Below are 20,000 nucleotides of genomic sequence, written 5' to 3'. Positions count from 1 at the left end.
GGCTCCACCAATCACTGAGTATGTTAGTAAGGACCCATCAAACAAGGCTGATGGTGATTCGTTAAGACTCTTTGGTTACTTCCTGGTAAATCCAAGGGATGGTAAAATAGGGGTATGATGACCGTGATGCCATCTTGCTCATAGAGGACAGTGCAGAGGTCCACCAAGATCAGGCTCTGTTGGCAATTACCAATATATATACCATCACTGAAGGTGACTGGTGGACACTTTCTGGCTATATTTCCTCAATCTCTGGGGTAAATAGCCTCCACCAGTCACTATTGCTGCAGTTCATTTGGTTGTTGCCGACATAATCCACTACGTGATTTGTGGAGCTCTTTTCTGTACGTTATAAGTAAGGTGACATTGCCGCCATCTTAGTCCTGCGTCGTTACACCTGCCGACTCACAGCTCTTGCTGTAATGGTTGGGACCCACTTGTGTGTTGTAGGGAGGGTTAAAGTGGGTCTGGAGAAATGCATGAAACAAATCACTTGCATAATATGATACTTTAATGTCCACAGGGATTCCTGACCTGGCAATAGTCTTTATTCCATGCAGTGATTATATAATAAACATTATACAACAAGGCTGTATGGGATGCTATGTTGCTGCTGTTGCCCTTGAATTGCAGCCGGAGTCAATATCTTCCTCATTTGTAATTGCGGGCCAAAACATACCACTGCTGTCTTGTTGCATGCGCAGTTTGCTGTTGATCACATCTTTCAGTATTTGGCTGGCATTTAAGGCACTCATTCAACGCAGCGAAACTCCAAGGATGATTTTCAGTCACGCTGGTAGGTTTGAGCTCGTTTTCGGTTTCAAGAAAGTAAGTAACGACAAAGCCTGGGAAATTTCCATTCGCTTCGAGACGTCTGTTTACAGAAGACTTAAGAAAGCAATGCCAGCCCAACTGAGTGACATGGCATTTCCTCTCTGTGGGCTGGAAAGCCATGTGCAGATGTATTTGCTTCATCTTCGGTTTTTGTTGTGACAAAGGCAAATGCATGCTCTCAGCTCACTGTTTACACAGGTTTATATCAGGGTTATAATTGGGAGTTATGTAACCCTGGCATTGTGTGGAAGTGTACTTTTTGCAGACATTCCACTGTAGCTCAGGGTCGAAGCTGAATTGTATTTGGGGGCCGGGGGGCTCAGTGTCTACAGGCTCATCCAGGACCGTATCCTTCAGCAGCCGAATCAGGCCCTGGATGAGGGAATGCGTGTGGATTCTTCAGCCAATAAATTAGCGCTTCATCTCGTGAGTGCTGAAAGGCAGCAGATTCTCAGGGCTGACGCCTGCTCTGCTCGTGTGCTGTGGTGACTCACGCTGTTTGTCCTCCAGGCCCTTGGACAGCGTGTCGGACTGCCACGGGGCCCTGAAGTCGCCCATCGCGGTGCCCAGCCCCCGGAGGACGTCCGAGGACGGCCTGGACACCTTCAGCCGCCATTTTGAGAGCATCATGGAGTCGCACCGCGCCAAGGGCACGTCGTACAGCAGCCTGGACAGCGAGGAGCTCCTGAGCTCCAGCCAGCCCGTGTTCACCTTCGACCTGCCCACGCTGACGCCCGAGATCCAGGGCCAGATCTGCCTGAGCGCCCGGAAGATCATCGAGCTGAGCTTCGCCCCGCTGGCGCCCGGGGAGCCTCCCAGCCTGTCCGACTCCGCCCCCGGCCACGCCCTCGACCGCAGCAGCAGCTCCGACTGCACCCAGGCCCCGCCCACCGAGGGCGTCAGCAGCACCTCTGAGGACACGCCCCCAGGGGACAGGCCGGCGGCCAATCGGGAGCCACGCCCCTCCAGGTTAGCGTGACACTGCAGGCTGGACCATTCTACTGTCCACTGTAACCGGGGGTGATGCTGTTGTTAGGCAACTAGGTGTGTAGGTGGTTGCAGGTTTAATACATGGGTGAGACACTTTCCTCAGGCCATTCAGATATGTATAAGTCTATTGAAAGCTGTGCTTATGTTACAGTATTCAAGGATGGAATCCAGAAAGTGTTTTATCATATAATTTGTGTGCTGCCTCTTGCATCAGACCATTAAACTGAAGGCAGTGTAGAAATGTTTCAGAGGCATATTTTTTGTTGTTGTGAGAAGTGCCACTAGATGGCACTATACAACCGCAATGAGTATTGCCGCATCTATTCTGATAGAACTCAGGAAGTGGGAATTAACCGTTACTTGCCCAGAGTCAGAGGCCTGTTGTTCAGTTCACTCAGCTGCCCACTGTGGCTGCAGTGTTAATGAAATCAGAAGCTCATGACAGCAGTTGCCAACTGTTCATAACAATCCCTCATCGAGTAAACGCCCAACCCCAAATCCTGCTGACCATTCTGCCCCCCCCCCTGCAGGCGTGGGAGACCAGGGGACCCCAGTGGGGTTCTGAGAGGGCCAGCTTCTTTTCATTCTTGGATTTGCCTGGATAACTTTCATTTTGACTGTGTTGGCGGTGATTGGTCTGTTCTTGTCGTACGCTGGTCCTTTCTTATTTGCTGTCACTAGTTTATCGATGGTGATGTAGATCTGGAACTCATCCAGACTTCATTAGACCTTTAGATTTTTCTGGAGCCTATGGGAGAGCAGTTGTAATTCCGATGTGTAGAGAGCTATGGAGAGTCCTGGCAGAGTAAACGGGACAGTCTTGGGACTGCTCGTCTGAAGTTACCTAATTGCTTCTCTCCACTTGGAGACAGGGGAAGAAAATAGAAGCCCTGTAGTTCTGAGTTTATTTGATGAGTTATATTTATGACAGTCATATCCTCTGCTCCTGCCATGGCCCCCTGAGTGTGTGTGAGTGTGTGTGAGTGTGTGTGAGTGTGTGTGAGTGTGTGTGAGTGTGTGTGAGTGTGTGTGAGTGTGTGTGGGTGTGTGTGTGCATGCTTGTGCATGTGTGTGAGTGAGTGAGTCTGTGAGTCTATGTGTGTGTGTGTGTGAGTATGTGTGTGCATGCTTGAGTGTCTGTGTGTTTACGTGCATGCATGCGTGTGAGTGAGTCTGTGTGTATATGTGTGTGTGTGTACGTGCGTTCATGCATGTGAGTGAGTCTGTGTGTTTGTGTGTGTGTGTGTAAGTGAGTGTGTGTGTGTAAGTGTGTAAGTGTGTAAGTGCGAGCGTGCGTGAGTGCGTGAGTGCGTGAGTGCGTGAGCGAGTGTGCGTGTGTGCGTGTGTGCGTGTGTGCGTGTGTGCGTGTGTGCGTGTGTGCGAGTGTGCGAGTGTGCGAGTGTGCGAGTGTGCGAGTGTGCGAGCGTGAGTGTGTGTGTGAGTGTATGCTGGGGCCCTCCTGCTGCACCACCTGCACTCGTTTTCCTGTGTGGCAGCCAATCAGATCTGGAGCCCGGCCAGCCCTTCTTGGTCACCATGGACACGGGAGATTAACTTCCTGGACCCTGTGATTTCAGGGTTTAAAATAGACAGAGGAGGAAGAGAGGCTGTGGTGTGTGAGTCCGGCCCATGTGTGCGGCTCCGCCCTCCCTGCTAAGCCGCGGTCTGACACAACCGTAACAGGATTGGGTTCTGATCGCCAGAGTCCCGCAAGCTCGGAGACGCACAGGAGAACTGCCAAACACTGCCTTTTCACAGTATCAGTCCAACGTTCACATTGACCAACCCTGTGAAAGCATCTCTGCTAAGCCAAAGAATTGTCCTTGTGATACGTGAGACTAAATATAACCTGACATAAAAATGATTATTGCACAATTTAGTTTATAAGTAACTGTTCCTTTGGTAGGAGTTGAATGTACTCAGTCAGGAAGAATGTCAGGATGTCAGGATTTATGTGCGGATTTGTGAGTTGTTCGTAGTACTTGGCTGACCTCAGCCGTCTGAAATGTTGGCGCACACACAGGAGGTAAAGCTCTGTGGCTGAAGCTTCCAGACCGGCCGACCAGTGCTTATCAGTGTCTGTTTACTCACTCTCACACAGCACTCTCTGGCCTCCGCCGGTTCCCCTCGCTGTTTCCGTGGTAATGCAATAGCTGCTGTATTAAAGCTCATATCAAATGTGTGTGTGTGTGTGTGTGTGTGTGTGGAGGCACAAAAGAGGGAAGTGCATACCTTGTATGATGAGAGAGAGGGAGTGAGAGGGAGGGAGACAGAGAGCCAGGTTTTTGTTGTACTGTGACCGCAAGGTTAGTAGGGGACGTTCAAAAGTTTGCATAGAGGGAGGAGTAAAAAGGGGGGGGCAGACACCATTACAGAGAGGGAGAGAGAGAAAGAGAGAGTGAGTGAGACAGAGAAAGAGAGGAAAGGGTAAAGAGGGGGGCATGCACCATTACAGGGAGAGAAAAAGAGTGAGTGAAGCAGAGAAAGAGAGGGAGGAGTAAAGGAGGGGGGGCAGGCACCGTTACAGAGAGAGAGAGAGAGAGTGAGTGAGACAGAAAGAGAGGGAGAGAAGTGATCCAGCTCTGTGTGAGGCACACCCATCTGGAGAGACGGAGAGGGGGATAGAGAGTGAGGAGGCAGACGGACAGACGGACAGACAGACGGAGGAGGGGGCGCCGGGGGCTCGTGTCTGTGGGGCCGGGAGCAGAGCACTGTGGGATTACTCTGGCAGTCGGGCCGGTGGCGGCGGGGTCATGTGATCCGGTCCCAGCTGCAGACCGGCACCCTGAGGTCGGGGGGCCGTCGCCATGGCGAGCTCCGTGCTGTGCTGGAGGGGCGGGGCTGTGGAGGACAGGTACCTGTACCCCCACCCCCACCAGCACCCCCACCAGCACCCCCACCCCCGCGCCCACCCCCGCCCCAGAAGCCGGAGGTGAGTACCCCGTTCCCCCGGAAACTTCCGGTCTTTAGGGAGCGTGTGGTTGTGTTCGAACAGGGCAGGTCGTCCAGGAAGTGGATTGAGGTTTATAGCTGGGAGTGAGACGGTTTATTGGAGCATTACAGGGTTATGTGATATCATAGAGTCTCCCTTGTTCTTCTCAGCTGTGGCTGTGCACGTGCTTGGTGGTGAATCAGTCCACATCCATGCAACCGTCTTTGGTTGTTCCTAGCCTCATATAGACATGCAAGAACAAGTGTTATCAAATAAAACAAGTGTTTCAACTAACACTTCTTTATTTATTCTTTATTTAATGTGTGTATTTGTGTGTCTGTGTTGGGAAAAGGTTTATTTGTTAAAAAGTAAAGATTGAGATCGCACTGTGTCTGACCCTTGATACACTCCTATAGAAGAGTGCGCTGATTGTGTGTGTGTGTGTGTGTGTGTGTGTGTGTGTGTGATTTACGGGTGCTGAGCTCATCCCAGCTTCGTCTGAGACAGGTGGAATGATTAACCTCCAGCGGGGCCATTGAAGTGTAGGTCGTGGTTTCGGATTTTGTGCTCAGGTCGATATTGCGGTGGGATTCGTAGTGTGTACGGAATGTTTCGGTGGCCAAATTGTCGGGATGCGGAATTCCAGGGTCCAGGACAGTTTCAGTGGCTTTGCTTTGGGTCCTCGCACAATCCAAAAACATGCAGGTTAGGCTGCTTGTGGTTGCTGTAAAAGAGCATGTGTGTCAGTCAACCTACCCTGGATAAAGAAAGTTTACTTCAAATAATTATGGACAGATTTACAAGGCGGTATTTAAATGTGGCATTATGCAAGCGGAGGTTTGCACGGCAAAATTCAACAGAAGAAATGTGTTATTAAAATGAAATACATGCTCTTTCTCTCTCCATTGAAAAACACACTGCAAAAAAGTCAGTCTTAACGAGTGTTTTAGTCTTGTATTGAGACTTAAAATCTTGTTTTCTCTCAAGTAGACAGTATTATCTTATTCTAAGTTACTTGACAAGTTTGTTTACCCTGCTGGCGAATCTTGAAATGCCACCTCATTGGCAATATGTTTGTCTTATTTCGTAAAAAGTAAGATAAAAATACTGGAGTGGCTTATTCTATGGTTTTTGCTGTACATGTGGCAGCAGGTGTGTTGAGCCTGCCTGTCCCCTGCAGGTGAGCTCCACGCCGGCACCACACGGTGCAGCTGTGGTAACCAGGGGGGTGAGGCCGGTCTCGGATTACACCGGGAACGCGGGCCTTGAAAAGGCCCGTTCAAACAAAGGGAACTGCGACATATCGCTGGGCTCCCGCGATGAATGGCTCTTAGCATGAGAGCTTTAGCGGCTTTTCAGGACCTGATTTACAGGAACGGGGTTTATTCAGGAGGCTTGGGACAGCGGCGTGGGTTCTGTGCGGCTGTGGCAGTGTGGTCTTACGGGTGTAGCACGATGTTCACCAAAGGACTGGTCCACTTTAGCCCTTTGAGCTCACTTTAACCCTTTACTGAGCAACCTAATGCTGAAGTGACCATCAATACTGGCAAAGGAGTTCTCGAACACTCGCTTGGAATGTTGGGAAAATATTCCAAATGACTAAATTATTGTTACAAAAGAGGGTTAATTACTCCTGCCAGTGGATATGCTTTTGAGGTGAATATGAAGAGCTGGCCTTTTGTCTGTCTGGGTGTGTGTGTCTGTGTGCATTAGTCAGCGTGTGTGTGTGTGTGTGTGTGTGTGTGTGTGTGTGTGTGTGTGTGTGTGTGTGTGTGTGTGTGTGTGTGTGTGTGTGTGTGTGTGTGTGTGTGTGTGTGTGTGTGTGTGTGTGTGTGTGTGTACATGTGAACCCCAGGATCTGTATTCATTAGTGCTTGAATACGCTCCCGCATGATTGAATGTCTGTGAGCATGGTTGCGTACCAATGTGTGTGTGTGTGTGCAACATGTTTGTGTGTTTATGTGTATATGCACCCGGTGTGTGTTAGTGTGTGTCAGTGGCAGCCCATATGTATAAATACATGTTTTTCTTTATTTATTTGAGGTGATTGCGGTTGCCCGTGTATAATTGTTTTAGAAAATAACAGCTTAGCTTCTGTCCTGGGTGCAGTAAACGGTTTTAAACACTAGCTGTTTAACTGTTTAAAAGTTTGCCGGGGCGTTGCAGCGGGGCCGTGTCTGCCTGTGTCTGTCTCTGCGCACCGCCTCTCTCCACGTCCTGGAGAATGTGCCGGAAAGGGTCTGCAAGTCTCTTTTCTTTTTTTTTGTGTGTGTGTGGAGTGGATCATGAGCCCATTGTTTCAAAAATAAACAAAATAGGGCCCCCCTCACCTCCCCCCCTCCCTCCGACCTCTTTTGTGGTGGACCATCCTGCTGGGAAGGGGCCATTGCTAGGCCTGCGGGATGAACCAAGCGCACACACGCGGGGAGGGGAGCGAGCGGCCTGGAGCATGTCGTTCTTCTGCTCTTGGGATCTAAAACGTTCTGGGAGTTTGGATGGAGGAGCGACTCTCACCAGCGCGCGGGGGATACTGTCCCCCAGGAACACGCCCCTGCTCAGGTAGGGAAGCTCACCTCGAACGAGCCGAGCGCCGCTAGCCGAACGCTCACTCTCCGCAGCGACTCGCAACAGAGCTGCCGTCCAGGAAGAGATACCCCAGGATAGGAAAGACTTGGGAACAGTTCCTCTCTCTTTCCCCCCTCCCGGGAACCCTTCCTCCGTCTGGAGCCCTGTCAGAATTTAAAACAGAAACTCTCTTCTCCCTCGCTGCGGGAATGTTATGACTAATCAGCGTCTGGATTATCTCTGAGCTGAAGCTCTTTTTGTGCACTAATGCGGAACCAGACTTACCAGATACATAATTGCTTTTTTTTTTTTTTCTCGCTTCGGTCTGTGTGTGTGAAGACGACTGTCCCGGCATCAGCGTCTAGGTTAAAGAGCGCTGACCCAGACCCTCTTCAGCTTGAAGTAGCCAGACTGCACCCTGGCAACCGCGGATATGAATTTGCGTGCCTAGCGTGCGAGAATGTCGTTCACCTTTTGATAGCAGTCTGAACACTGCTCATTAACAGAGGATTAATTATCCTCCGATGAGGAGTCCTCACAGAATAAGCCATTCCGTGGTGAATACACGCGGCGCAAGGCACTTAGATTTTAACTAACGCCGGAGAGACTGAGAGGGGGCTGCTCTTCTGAACTCCTGAAAAGAAGCGCAACGGAGGTTTAAGAAGAGAGCGAGCAAAGGGAAGATTAAAAAAGATCTGGCATGCCGCGCTTTGAAGTGGTAGAAAGATAGCGGGATTTGTAGCAAAAAAAAGAAAGCTAATGAGCAGTCGTGCTCCTCGGCGCTTTTTCCCGGGCCAGGAATAGAAACAAGGCCGCTCGGGAAACCGCTTTGTTTGTGCCCCGAACGGGAATTTTTACCGCCAGGCGCCGTCAAAATTACTCAGAGCGGAGCGGAAAAGCGGGAACACGCAGCACTGTGCGCGCGGTTCGCCCCTGTCACTGGGGACCCCCGCGCAGAGCCCGAAACAGAAGAACATTCGGTCCTCATTCATTTTCCCTGTGACAGTTGGGGAGGGAGGGCGCGCAGTGACAGTTTGGGGGTTGGAAAAATGGCTGCTGAAGTTTAGCTGGAGTGCTGCTGTGTTTATGCGGCTTCGCGGCTAGTCTGTTCTTGTTGACATCAGAAAGGCTGTGGGTGCAGGGCCTTGTGTGGTGCATTAGCATTTAAAAGTGCCACTAGCCCAGTTTCTCTATAGTCAGCATATCTCTGATTACAGTAATACAAAGGTTAGGTTACCGCCTCTTTCAGCAGCCTAATTATACCGTGTGTTTAAGTGTCTCTCCCTGGTTCGGTATATTAACGTTTAGCATCTGAATTTAGCAGATGCACTTATCCAGAGTTCAACTTTTTGTGGCACGCATTTGTGCAGCTACAGTAGCTAGTTACGGAAGCAACTCAGCTTACATACGCTGCGTGAAAAGCGTTCTTTGGCTTGTCTCCATCGCGGAACCGTTTTTAAAGGAGCCTTTTGCACCCCTTTCTTCTGGGAGTGTACGGTACCTTGATCAGACAAAGCAACGGCAGTGCTCCACCTGTGAATCGAACCTGCAACCTCTGAATTACACTGCAAAAAAGAAGATGTGCTAGTCTCGTAATGAGACTTACGGGAGTAAAGATTTTCTTACCCCATTGGCACATCTTGGAATTAGTCATCAGCTATTTGATGTGTTTTTATCTTATTTAGCAAAAAATGATGGAAATAAGATTATATAAGTCCATTGTGTAAAAATAAGACGAAAATACTTATTCAAACTTACGTTTTGTTTTTTTGCGGGTGTACCATTATACCACCGTGCGAAATTGTCCATGATTCCCTTGTACTGCCCCCCCCCCCACAGGGAAAGGCCCCCCCGGCTGGCCACGGACTCTGAGGTGGAGCTGGACATCAGCGACCGACTGGGCAGCACCGACACACTCAGCAACGGCAACAAGGCCGACCTGGAGGCAGCCAAGCGGCTGGCCAAGAGGCTCTTCAGCCTGGACGGCTTCAAGAAGTCCGACGTGGCCCGGCACCTGAGCAAGAAGTGAGTTTCACAGAGCCTGGGCCGGGTCTGGGTGCTGGCGATGTTTACTGGAGAGGGAAGAGGAGGTTCTGAATTTCTGAAGGCCCGTATCCCTGGTGAACCTTTGAGATCGATCTACTGTACGACAGCTAATGGATGTCTCTGAGTTCCATGTTCCTCATATGCCTGTCTGTCTGTCTGCTTGTCCCTCTGTCTGCCTCTCTGTCTGCATGTGTCTGTCTGTGTGTCTACAGCAATGACTTCAGCCGCATGGTGGCAGAGGAATACCTGCGCTTTTTCAACTTCTCGGGGCTGACTTTGGATCAGGCACTGAGGTAAGTGATTGGATGCTAATGCTAATGCTCGTTATTGCATATTAATACGAACAGTCAGATGCTTATACTTTGGACCTTTTTGTGTGTGGTTCCTCTAATACAGGGAAGTATGATAAGCCCTGTGGACATATCAATGTTTAGAAAGAAGTAGTGGCAAACAGTGTTATATCTCAGGCCATGTTCTCACTGTGTACGGTAAAAAATGGTAAATGGTTGGCATTCATATAGCACCTTTATCCAAAGCCATGCAAGGCACCAACCAGCTCGTCAGGAGCATTTTGGAGGTTAGGTGTCTTGCTCAGGGACACTTCGACACAGCCCAGGGTGGAATCGATCCGACAACCCTCCCACTACCAGGCGACTGCTCTTACCGCCTGAGCCAATGTCGCCCCAAAGGAGATGTATTAATTGTTGAGCGCTTGGCCGGTGTCTCGGTGCTGCAGAGCGTTCCTGAAGGAGTTTGCTCTCATGGGGGAGACGCAGGAGAGGGAGAGGGTGCTGTCCCACTTCTCCAGGAGGTACCTACACTGCAACCCCCACAGCATCCCGTCTGAAGGTAGGAGGACTGCACAACTCCTGTGTGTGTGTGTGTGTGTGTGTGTGTGTGTGTGTGTGTCTGCATGCGTGTGTGTGAGTGTGTGTGAGAGCATGCGCATGCGTGTGTGTGTGTGTGTGTGTGTGTGAGAGAGTGCATGCATGCGTGTGTGTGTGTGTGTGTGTGTGTGTGTGCGTGCGTGTGCTTGCATGTGTGTGAGTGTGTGTACATGCATGTGAATGTGCATAGATGTGTGTGTGCATATGTGGATACTGATCTGTCAATGGGTTTCTCAGTTAGAACACAACTACGTCCTGATTATCCACATGTGGTCTTGATACCAGAGACAGCAGCTCTTGTGGTGGCCTGTTGACCTGACTGACGTGTGTGTGTGCGTGTGTGCGTGTGTGTGTGTGTGTGTGTGTGTGTGTGTGTGTGTGTGTGTGTGTGTGTGTGTGTGTGTGTGTGTGTGTGTGTGTGTGTGTGTGTGTGTGTGTGCGTGCGTGTGTGCGTGTGTCTGTGTTTCAGACAGCGTTCACACCCTGACCTGTGCTCTGATGCTGCTGAACACGGACCTGCACGGCCACGTGAGTCTGGGGGGGGAGAAGATCCGGGGGGGGGGGGGGGGGGGGGTTTTGCTGTGTTGCTCCGGGGTTTTATAGACACAGTGGATGGGTCAGTGCAGACTCCAGTGATGTGAGTGTAGACCCACTGTGCTCTCCTCTCCAGAACATTGGGAAGAGGATGTCTTGCATGCAGTTCATTGGGAACCTGGAAGGTCTCAATAATGGGCAGGACTTCCCTAAGGAGCTTCTCAAGGTCAGTGGCTCTCTTTTACACACATATGAATATGCACACAAACACACACACACACACACACACACACAGCATAACCACTTGTTGGGAACGATTAAAGGACATTGCAGTGACTCATCAAAGTGTACTGATGGATTCACTTTCTTGGTTTCTAAAAATACGCTGATTTATGGCTCCCCCCCAGCCCGGTCCATTTCTCTTCCTCCCTGTCAACCTGCATCTGTGGCTAGAATGTTCCAGATGGTTCCTGAGGGCCTGGGCCCACCGCCCACCGCAGTGAATATCCCACATCACTGCCGCTTCTCTGACGTTGTGGAGGTGTCGCGTGAGGCCGCTGTAGTGCCAGATATCAGTGGTGTCCTCTGTTTCGCAGACAGAGGCAAATCAGGGACTTTGTTTTTTTGGGGTTTTTTGGTTTGGTCATCATTGCCCAAGGCGGTCAGTTTCCACATTTCACAACCCCCGAGGCTCTTTCCCGGATTCGGTCAACGTTTGTCCACAAACAAATGACTAAAGACTCTCAGTCTGAGTAAATGTAAACACTCCTCAAGTATGTGGCTTGGCGAGTTTGGTTTGGTGATTTTGGAACTCACCACACTTTGACTTTTTGAGGGAAAGAAACGCAAAACAACTGAATTTGAGAGCAAAGGTTAACGACAATCGTTGGCTTAATCCAGGCTCTTAACTTGGGGCACAAAACCTTTTGAATTCATCAGCCGACCATTAGATGGCGGCGTTCTCTTGGAGTTGGAGTGGACTCATTCAATAAGGAAAATGTTCTATATTGTTTGGTTCAGATGTTCTGTTGAAAGGGAAATATAGTCCTGTTTCTGTTTTTAAATGTTGTGGTACTGTTGAATATACCCAATATGTGGAACGAGGGGTTATTTGGATGTTTCATTTTTTGCTTGTAGTAAAACTAATGCGGTGGCCATTTAGAATTCAGAACTTTGTGTGCCCTAGTTGTGCTGTTGAATTCAGTGCCGAACCTCCTCCTGTATCCATAAATCTGAGGATCAGGTCAGACCTTATCCTGCTTTCCTACAGGAGGAGTAAAAATAGTGTCAATGCATTAGTCACGGGGCCGCTGCTGTGGTAAAGTTAGGGCAGCCATCTTAAACGGCTGCTGTAGTGAAGTTAGAGCGGCCATCTTAAACGGCTGCTGTATCTCACCATACGCACCTCTAGTTATGGCAGAATTCTTTTACATGACCCTGTCCTTGATAGGTGTCTGAAGAATGCTGAACTGATTGACATTGCATTTCATTCATCCATTATTATGCATACCTTATCAACACTGAAATATATTTAATGTATGTGCTGTGCAATGAAAGACAGGGAATAAGTAGATGACGTGAGCAGAAAGGAGGACGCTGGTGTAACAGGTTGTGCCTACTGTGCCGCCCTTGGGGTGCCGACACTTCTTTCGGGTGCCTTGTTCTCGGCATCTGAAATATCTTGGAAATCATCTTTGAGAGATCCGCAACTTAGGTTTAAATATCATTACTGCAAGTGCAATAACTGCTGGAGGTGTTGTCCAGTGCCCTTGAGTTACTCTCTCCCTCTCCCTCTCTCTCCCTCCCTCTCTCTCTCTCTTTCCACTGGCAAACCACACTATCTTTCTCCATCCCTCCAAGAACTTTCATCTCCCACTCCATTCTCTTTTTTCTCCGCTCTCTGCTCGTCACAATCGCAGCGCGGCTGCAGAAGCCGGGCCTGTGTTTTTCCCTCGCTGTTCCGTGCCTACTCTCATACCCACCGGGCTCCCTCCAGGCCACGCCCCCTCACACTGACTGGCCCTTTCCCTCCCACCTCTCTATCCCAGAATCCTCAGCGTTCCTCACAGAAGTGTGAGCCTGGCTACCCCCCCCCCCCCCCCCCAGGCTCTCAGCGAAGTATTCATCGTCCCGCGTAGTGATATCAGTGCGCTTCTCTGGACATCTCTGCCTCTGTCTCCCTCACTAACTCTCTTTCTCTGCCCCCTCCTTCCTCCCTTTCTTTCTCTCTTTCTCCGTTTCTCTTTATCACAGTCTAGTTCTCCCGCGCTGGCTCTCTCTGCCTCGTCCTCGCTCCGGAAAAGCACTCGTTAGCCACACGACTAGAGGCTCGGGAGGGACGTCTGATTTGAAAGCATTTTAACTGCCGTGTTTCTTGGCCGCTGTCAAGCTGCATTGTCAATTTCTAATTACGGTTTTATATGGGCCTAATAAACTTCCAATTAAATTTGCTGCATTTGGTGCTGGAGGTTGAGGTGGTGTCTGAATGACTAAATATCTCCTGTTTTATTGGGTGATGTGGGGGTGGATTTTCATCGCCCGGCGACTGATTTGCAATGCATCATATCGCCATAATCAGCATAATGTTGACATGTGTCAGCATACTCTATAACTGACAGATTAGCTTGTGACTGTGCTACAAGCAGGGGGGGCAGAAGAAATGGGTGTTTATCGTTCTGACCAATATTTTTCAGTTAGAATTCAAAAACATCCCACACTCCTTCCTTTAGGGAAATGGAATATAATGCAATGTTTTGTGGAAAATGTATTGAGAAATGATGTGATAAATGAGCGGAACTCTAGCTGGTCTGCTGTAGCTCACTGCTACAGTGCTTGGGCCTGCGACTGAGGCTGCTGTGTCCTGTACCGCCGTCATGAGGACACTAATAGACTCCGGCTCTGTTGTTCTAAAGTGAAGTGCTCCCTCAGGTCCTCCCACCATACGGGGAGTTCTGACAGAGGTCAGAGGTCACACAGGAGGCGAGGATAGGCTCAGAGGAAGACTGTAGGAGCACAGTTTCTATAAATGCACACGATACTCTGTGTTCTTAACATCGATCCCTTAACATACCCTTTTAAGCTGAAACATTCCAATCTGTTGCATGTTATATATTACATTACATTACATTATTGGCATTTGGCAGACGCTCTTATCCAGAGCGACGTACAGTTGATTAGACTAAGCAGGAGACAATCCTCCCCTGGAGCAATGCAGGGTCAAGGGTCTTGCTCAAGGGCCCAATGGCTGTGCGGATCTTATTGTGGCTACACCGGGATTAGAACCACATTATATACATTCACACAATGACATGACAGTTTAGGAGTTAGTGCCCTCCAGTTGCGACATGCGTTTTTTGACACAGTAATACTCCTGTCATGCTGAAACTGTCTGTCCAGTTTAGTTTTTTGTAGATAAAACCCCCAGGTACGGCTATGGCCCACCCTTCAGGGCAGGAATCGGGGAGTTTGAACCGTTGATGCTAGTGTTACTGGTCTCAGGAGAACAAAGGGAAACGGCTCTGGCTGGCTCATACTGATGACATCAGCGACAGTACGGGCAGGAGGCTGGGTTTTCCCCTGCTTGAGTCATGAGCACAGGGGCATAATCGCCTGACTACGAGGGCTGGGATTTTAAATGAAATTTGATGCGCTTATGATTTTTTTAAGCATATCATTTTCAGTGCTGCGTATAAACCGAGGAACACATAATTATCGAAACTAATACCTTAATTTCGGTTGAAGGTGAAACAACCCCACAGCACTGTTTCAGGGCTCCGATCCTGTTAGCATATACCAGGTATGCGAATATAAACGTGCTGTTATGTGCACATTGTAGTAATTACATTTCTGCTCATTTTTATTCGCTTTCACTGTGCTTTTTATTTTTTTGGTGACATGCTCCATACAACCGATATTAAATACATATATCTTGTGCTTGATAATCAAATTGGAACTCAAGCATGGCTGGATGATTATTTGGTTATTTCAGCTTTAGAAAGGGACTGTACAGGGAGGGGTCGAGGGCCTGGCAGCCGATGCAGTACAGTGTTCACTCCTCACTCTTCCTCTGTGGTCTCCAGGGACTTCACCAGGGGAAAAACAGACCCACCACTGCCTCCACCCTTAACCCAGTTGACAACCAGCTGCTGCTTCCATTTGAGCTGTTTCTGACGTGTCTGGCAGCTTGTATATATAATGTATATGACCTCAGTCAGAGTCCTCAATGTCTCTCTCCCTCCCTCTCTCTCTCTCTCCCTCTCTCTTTCTCTCTCCCACCCTCTCTCCTGCACCCACGCACGTACCAGCCCGCTCCTTCCTGCTCTCGCCCCTCCCCACCCCGCCCCTCCTCCCCACCCCGCCCCACCTCCCTATCCCAACCTTCGGCGTTTGCACTATTCTCGTCAGGAATGCTCAAAAAACATTCTTCACAAAATTGGTTAATTAGGTCAAACATGTTAGCGATTAACCTGCCATGCTAGTCCCTACATGTGATTGATATATTGTTTTGCGAGTGACTCGCTCATTTAAACAAAAACATGCTAGCAAAGAGTTCTGGGTTTTGTACAGAGCAGCAAATCAATAAGTCAATTATTTGATCCCTCTTCTATTCCCGCGGTCTTCAAAGACCCCCGTGCATGGACAGTAGCTTTGATTCCTGGTCTCGGCTGTTTCTGTGAGGAATACACCGTGACACTGTTACAGCGATGCTTTTTGGAAAAATAGGCCAACAATAAATCGGTAAATTGGGAAAAGTCTGAACCCCTTCCTCCACCCAAAAACAAAAAGCAAAGCAAAAATTAAGTAGGGTAGAAAACACACTCAAATAGTGGCACGAAAAAAGCCCAGTTTGAGGAAACCTGGCTCTGAGAGGGGGGACATCCTCTGCTGGCCTGGGGTCAGTACTTACAGTGAGACTAAATGCTCAAAGGGAAGTAACAGGGAATATATTGTACAAATAACCATAGTGCTTGGCCAGATTATAGCCCAGGGAGACAGTCCAAGCAACAAAGGCCAAAACACAAAGATTGCATGTAGATGGTATTTCGAACCGAGTCTGTTTCTGTATTCAGTTGATTTTGGTAGCGGGAATCGTACTGGTTGTGTAATGCGGAATGGAGTCCATTTTCCTGGCATGGTTGGGTGCGCTCACCCCCTTAGAAGGCAAGGCTGGTTTTGACGGTCACCCCTCTTTACAGTGGAGAGTGATCATCTTCACCACATGTTAAAACATCTTTGTCCTTTTGGGTGTTTCCAGATCACAATGTTCACATCCTCTGAGCATGTGTGTCTGACTGTCTCATGATTTCAGGAGCATGACACTGACATCATCTGTATATGCAGTCTAATGAGCCTCCTAATCTGAGCCCCGTTGAGCTTTTACTGTATGTCAACAGCCATAGCGCCCTCTCATGGCAAACTGCTGAAGCTAAGCTAAGGTGTGGTCTTAGTGTGACGGCCCTGACTTTCACACCCCAACATTTGTTGTCTTTTTGTAAACTTAGCTTATTTAAAATAAATAAGAACTTGCTTTTTAATGCCTCTTTGTGCATCTCCCCCTCATTGTCATGGCCATTGAGCTGGGTTGTGACTTGGATTAATACTTGGATGGGAGACCAATATTCTATGATGGAACTGCATTGTTATTTCAATTTTTTTGTTAATTAGCTGAATATTGAACATGCCAGTGCGACTGTCATTTCATTAGTGTCACGTGTGCTGAACATACTGTTCCAGTGTGACTTTTTTCTTTTGGTAGCACGAGTCATGTATGTTGGACATGCCAGTGTGACGGTCTTTTCATTTTTTGGCTGCGTGAGTCATGGCTGTTGAACATACTACTTGTGTGATGTTATTTATTTTGGTTGCAGGACTCATGCATGTTGCAGATTCCAGCATGAGGTGTGCCTTTGTCAGTTGTCAGTTGGTTTTTAAACGTGTTGCTCTGTGGGTGCATCCGTCTTTCCTCCTCTCTCCCACTCTACCTCTCCATCCATACCTCTATTCCTCTCCTTCTCCCTCGTTACCTCTCTACCTCTCTTCCTCTCCTCTCTACCTCTCCCTCCATACCTCTCTCCCTCTCTACCTCTCTTTCTTGGTATCTCTCTCCCTCTGTATCTCTCTCCCTCTGTACCTGTCTCTCATCTCAGCACAGAGGCTAGCAGTGAATTCTAATGAAGGGGGAGGGGCCAGGGATGAAAGGGCGGCCCCCTGATTCGCTGTTCAGTTACACCGAGAGAGGGGGTGTGAGAGGGAGGGAGAGAATGAGAGAGAAAGAATGAGGGGAGAGAGAGAAAGAGGAGAGAGGGAGAGAGAATGAGAGAGGGGGGGTGAATGAGAGAGAGAGAGAGGGAGAGGGAGAGCTCAGCCCCCATAAGGTCTCGCTCGCTCTGATTCAGACAGTTCTCCTCTGCAGTAGAGAGACGGCGGCTGGAGGGAGTCCGGGCCGAGACCAAGAGCACGTTCCGTGACCGCAGAGCCGAGGGTCTTTCTCCCCCCGTTTAATAAAAAGACACACAGACGCGTGGAGCGGGAACAGAGGATTATCTCTCCTCCAAAGAGACTTTGTGGGATTCTGAGGAATTGAGACGGGAGGTCCGGTTGGATCCTCCGCTCTGAGGGAGCGCGTCTCCTGTGGGCAGCGGCGGACGGGATGACCTGCGCTTCACGCTCTACCTCCCCAGCCCGGCTTCACCCCCTGCTGTCCTCTGGGTTTTCATTTTCACATTTTTAAGGAAATTTTTTTTCTGAAATTCCTCTGTACCTCACTGGGTGTAAGGCGTCTTTGTGGGGGTGCTGGAATCCCAGCCTCGGAGTGTGTGGAAGACCGTTCCTTCCTTCTCACCCGCTCACGTCACTTTGTCTTTGAGCACGTGTGTGTGTGTGTGTTTGTGTGTGTGTGTGTGGCGTGCACTCACATCTCTTCACAGCTGCTGTGGGCTGTCCTTTTGCACCTGTGTGCAGGTGTCACCGAACATCTGTGACCGCTTGTGTGTGTGTGTGTGCGCTCCCGTGCTGATTCTCGTATCATCTGGGCTTGTGTGAGCGTTTGGTGAGTCTGGAACGGAGAGGGAAGTCGAGTCAGCGAGAGAGCGAGTCAAATCATACTGTCACATTCCTGTAGTGAAGAGTCGGACCTTGGGGATGTGGGTTACCGTGGAGACTGTAAATTGGACCGTTAGAGATGATTGTGTTTGATCACACGGGCGGCCTTTGGGAGAGCCGGCTGACGGATCATAACAGAGTTCATTAGTGAAGGAGAAACGTCCCTTTACCCGTCAGTCACGGACGTAGCTCCGTGCCTCCATACGGACACGCGTGCCTCTTCAGTGCCGGGCTGCTGTTCTCCATGCATTATAAATACACCGCGTTTCATTATTCACTCACTGGGGTCCTGCTGCTCAGAGCTCTAGTCCCGCATCGCTCTCCAGGGTCTCCTCCACAGTCCCAGAGTTCCTCTGTCTCTCCGAGCAACTGCCACCCCGTCAGCGCCTGGACTTACCGCCGCCCCGCCTGACCGTGAACGGTCACCCCGAGTCACTGTCGCCCCGGCACCGGTGAAGAACGAGGCTTTGCTCTCCAGGGTCTCCTCCACAGTCCCAGAGTTCCTCTGCCTCTCCGAGCAACTGCCACCCCGCCAGCGCCTGGACTCACCTCCGCCCCGCCTGCCCGTGAACGGCCCGACAGGGACGAGGCTTCGCCCTCGCAGAGGGCTCGATTTTGGGACAGCAGACGGGAAAGGGAATCGTACAGAGCCTCCCCTGTTCCTGCGAGGCGCCTGGGACCCGCGGTCATGATCGGGGTGAACAGCCTCCACTCCACGGGGCGCATGCGCTCGCGCTCCCTCTGCTCCGTCCGCTGCGGCCGCGACCTCCGCGCCACCGACCCCTTCCGCTACCCGCGCACGCCCCGCTCCCGCTCCCTCAAGCCCCTGGTGTTCCCCGACCTGCTGGGCAAGGGCCAGGACGGCCAGAGACACCCGCAGGCCCGCAAGAAGAAGGTACACCTGCAAAAGCCCCGAAACGAGTCCGTCCCGACCAGCGTTTTAGTCTTATATTTGGACTTTAAATCGTATTTCGCTTAACGTAACTGAAAGCTATTGAGAGACAAAAATAGGATTTGAAGTCTCGTTGCAAGACTAAAACACTTGTTGAGACTCTACTGCAGTGCACCAGTTCGACCGCGACCATGACCATAACCGCACCCTGGCACTCTCTGTCCCAGCACACACTCTGCCACCAGCCTCTCTGGGGCAACGGGAGTGATCGAGCACTTAAAAACACTTTTAATTTCCCTCTCATTTACACACTGCTGCTCATTGTCAGTTTTTCTCCGTACTTTTCCATTCTTCTTCTCACTTCCACATCACTTTGTGATTGTTCCCTCAGATTGTGATTTCTGGTACTTTCTATGATACTGCTGCCCATGAACTATATAACTGTTCCCGTGTCTGTCACAGATTAGTGTGATTCATTATGCATTATATATGCATTGTCTCATTTCCACTCATGGATTAAGAGGGGTGAGAGGCTTTTCTGATGGCCCCACAGTCAGTGTGCAGTCGCTGTGCTGTAGCTGATCTCGGCTGTGTAGAGCCCTGTCTCTCTCTGTCCCTGTACTGTCACGGAAATGGGGTATTATAAATGTAAATAGATATTTATATATGTATATAAATGAAGCATATCAAGAATCAGAAGGATATATTTCAACTCTTTAAAATATATGGTCAAATTTTCCAATTTTTGGAACCCATTGATATTATATATTATGTTTTAAAGCATTGCTCTGAAATACATTTAAACTTAGATATAAAAAGTCCATATATGTAATGTATATTGAAGTGTATTTCCATGTGTGCTTTTACAAGTGGCTTCTGTCAGGGCAAGAGTGCTGGGGTCGTGTCCAGGGAGCTGGGCTTTATGACCAGAAGGCTGTTAGTTCAAGTCCCCTCTGAGAACACGGCAGTCCGCCCGGTGTTTGAAGCGCCCGCTGTCTTGCGTGCTCTCGGTTAAACCCACACGCTGTTAGGCAGTGCGTCGCCAGACTCCAGCTGCGAACCCTCATCGCGTGCCTAAACGATGCGCTGTGTTAATGTTACTGTGACGCATAGCTGTGTTATGTTGATGTTTAAAATCTGTTATGCGATGCTCCCCTCACTGTCCGTTTAAGGCTCTATTTTCTATTTGAATGTGTTTTATGTGTAATTACTGCAACAG

The 20,000-nt window shown here is 49.6% G+C and overlaps 1 protein-coding gene across 1 annotated transcript in view; it reads left to right on the top strand.

Annotated features, from left to right (window-relative positions):
• LOC133118415 (PH and SEC7 domain-containing protein 1-like) overlaps positions 1-20,000 on the top strand; it is a 30,636-nt gene that overhangs the window by 134 nt on the left and 10,502 nt on the right. Inside the window, exons 2-7 of the mRNA XM_061228419.1 lie at positions 1,345-1,803; positions 9,161-9,346; positions 9,580-9,660; positions 10,104-10,216; positions 10,724-10,782; positions 10,925-11,014. Of these exons, the coding sequence (XP_061084403.1) occupies positions 1,345-1,803; positions 9,161-9,346; positions 9,580-9,660; positions 10,104-10,216; positions 10,724-10,782; positions 10,925-11,014 (988 nt within the window). The remainder of the gene's footprint in view (positions 1-1,344; positions 1,804-9,160; positions 9,347-9,579; positions 9,661-10,103; positions 10,217-10,723; positions 10,783-10,924; positions 11,015-20,000) is intronic.

Source organism: Conger conger, chromosome 18, assembly GCF_963514075.1.
Source record: "Conger conger chromosome 18, fConCon1.1, whole genome shotgun sequence".
NCBI lineage: Eukaryota > Metazoa > Chordata > Actinopteri > Anguilliformes > Congridae > Conger > Conger conger.
Note: the sequence above shows the minus strand (reverse complement) of the source record. Positions and strands in the feature narration are given on the sequence as shown.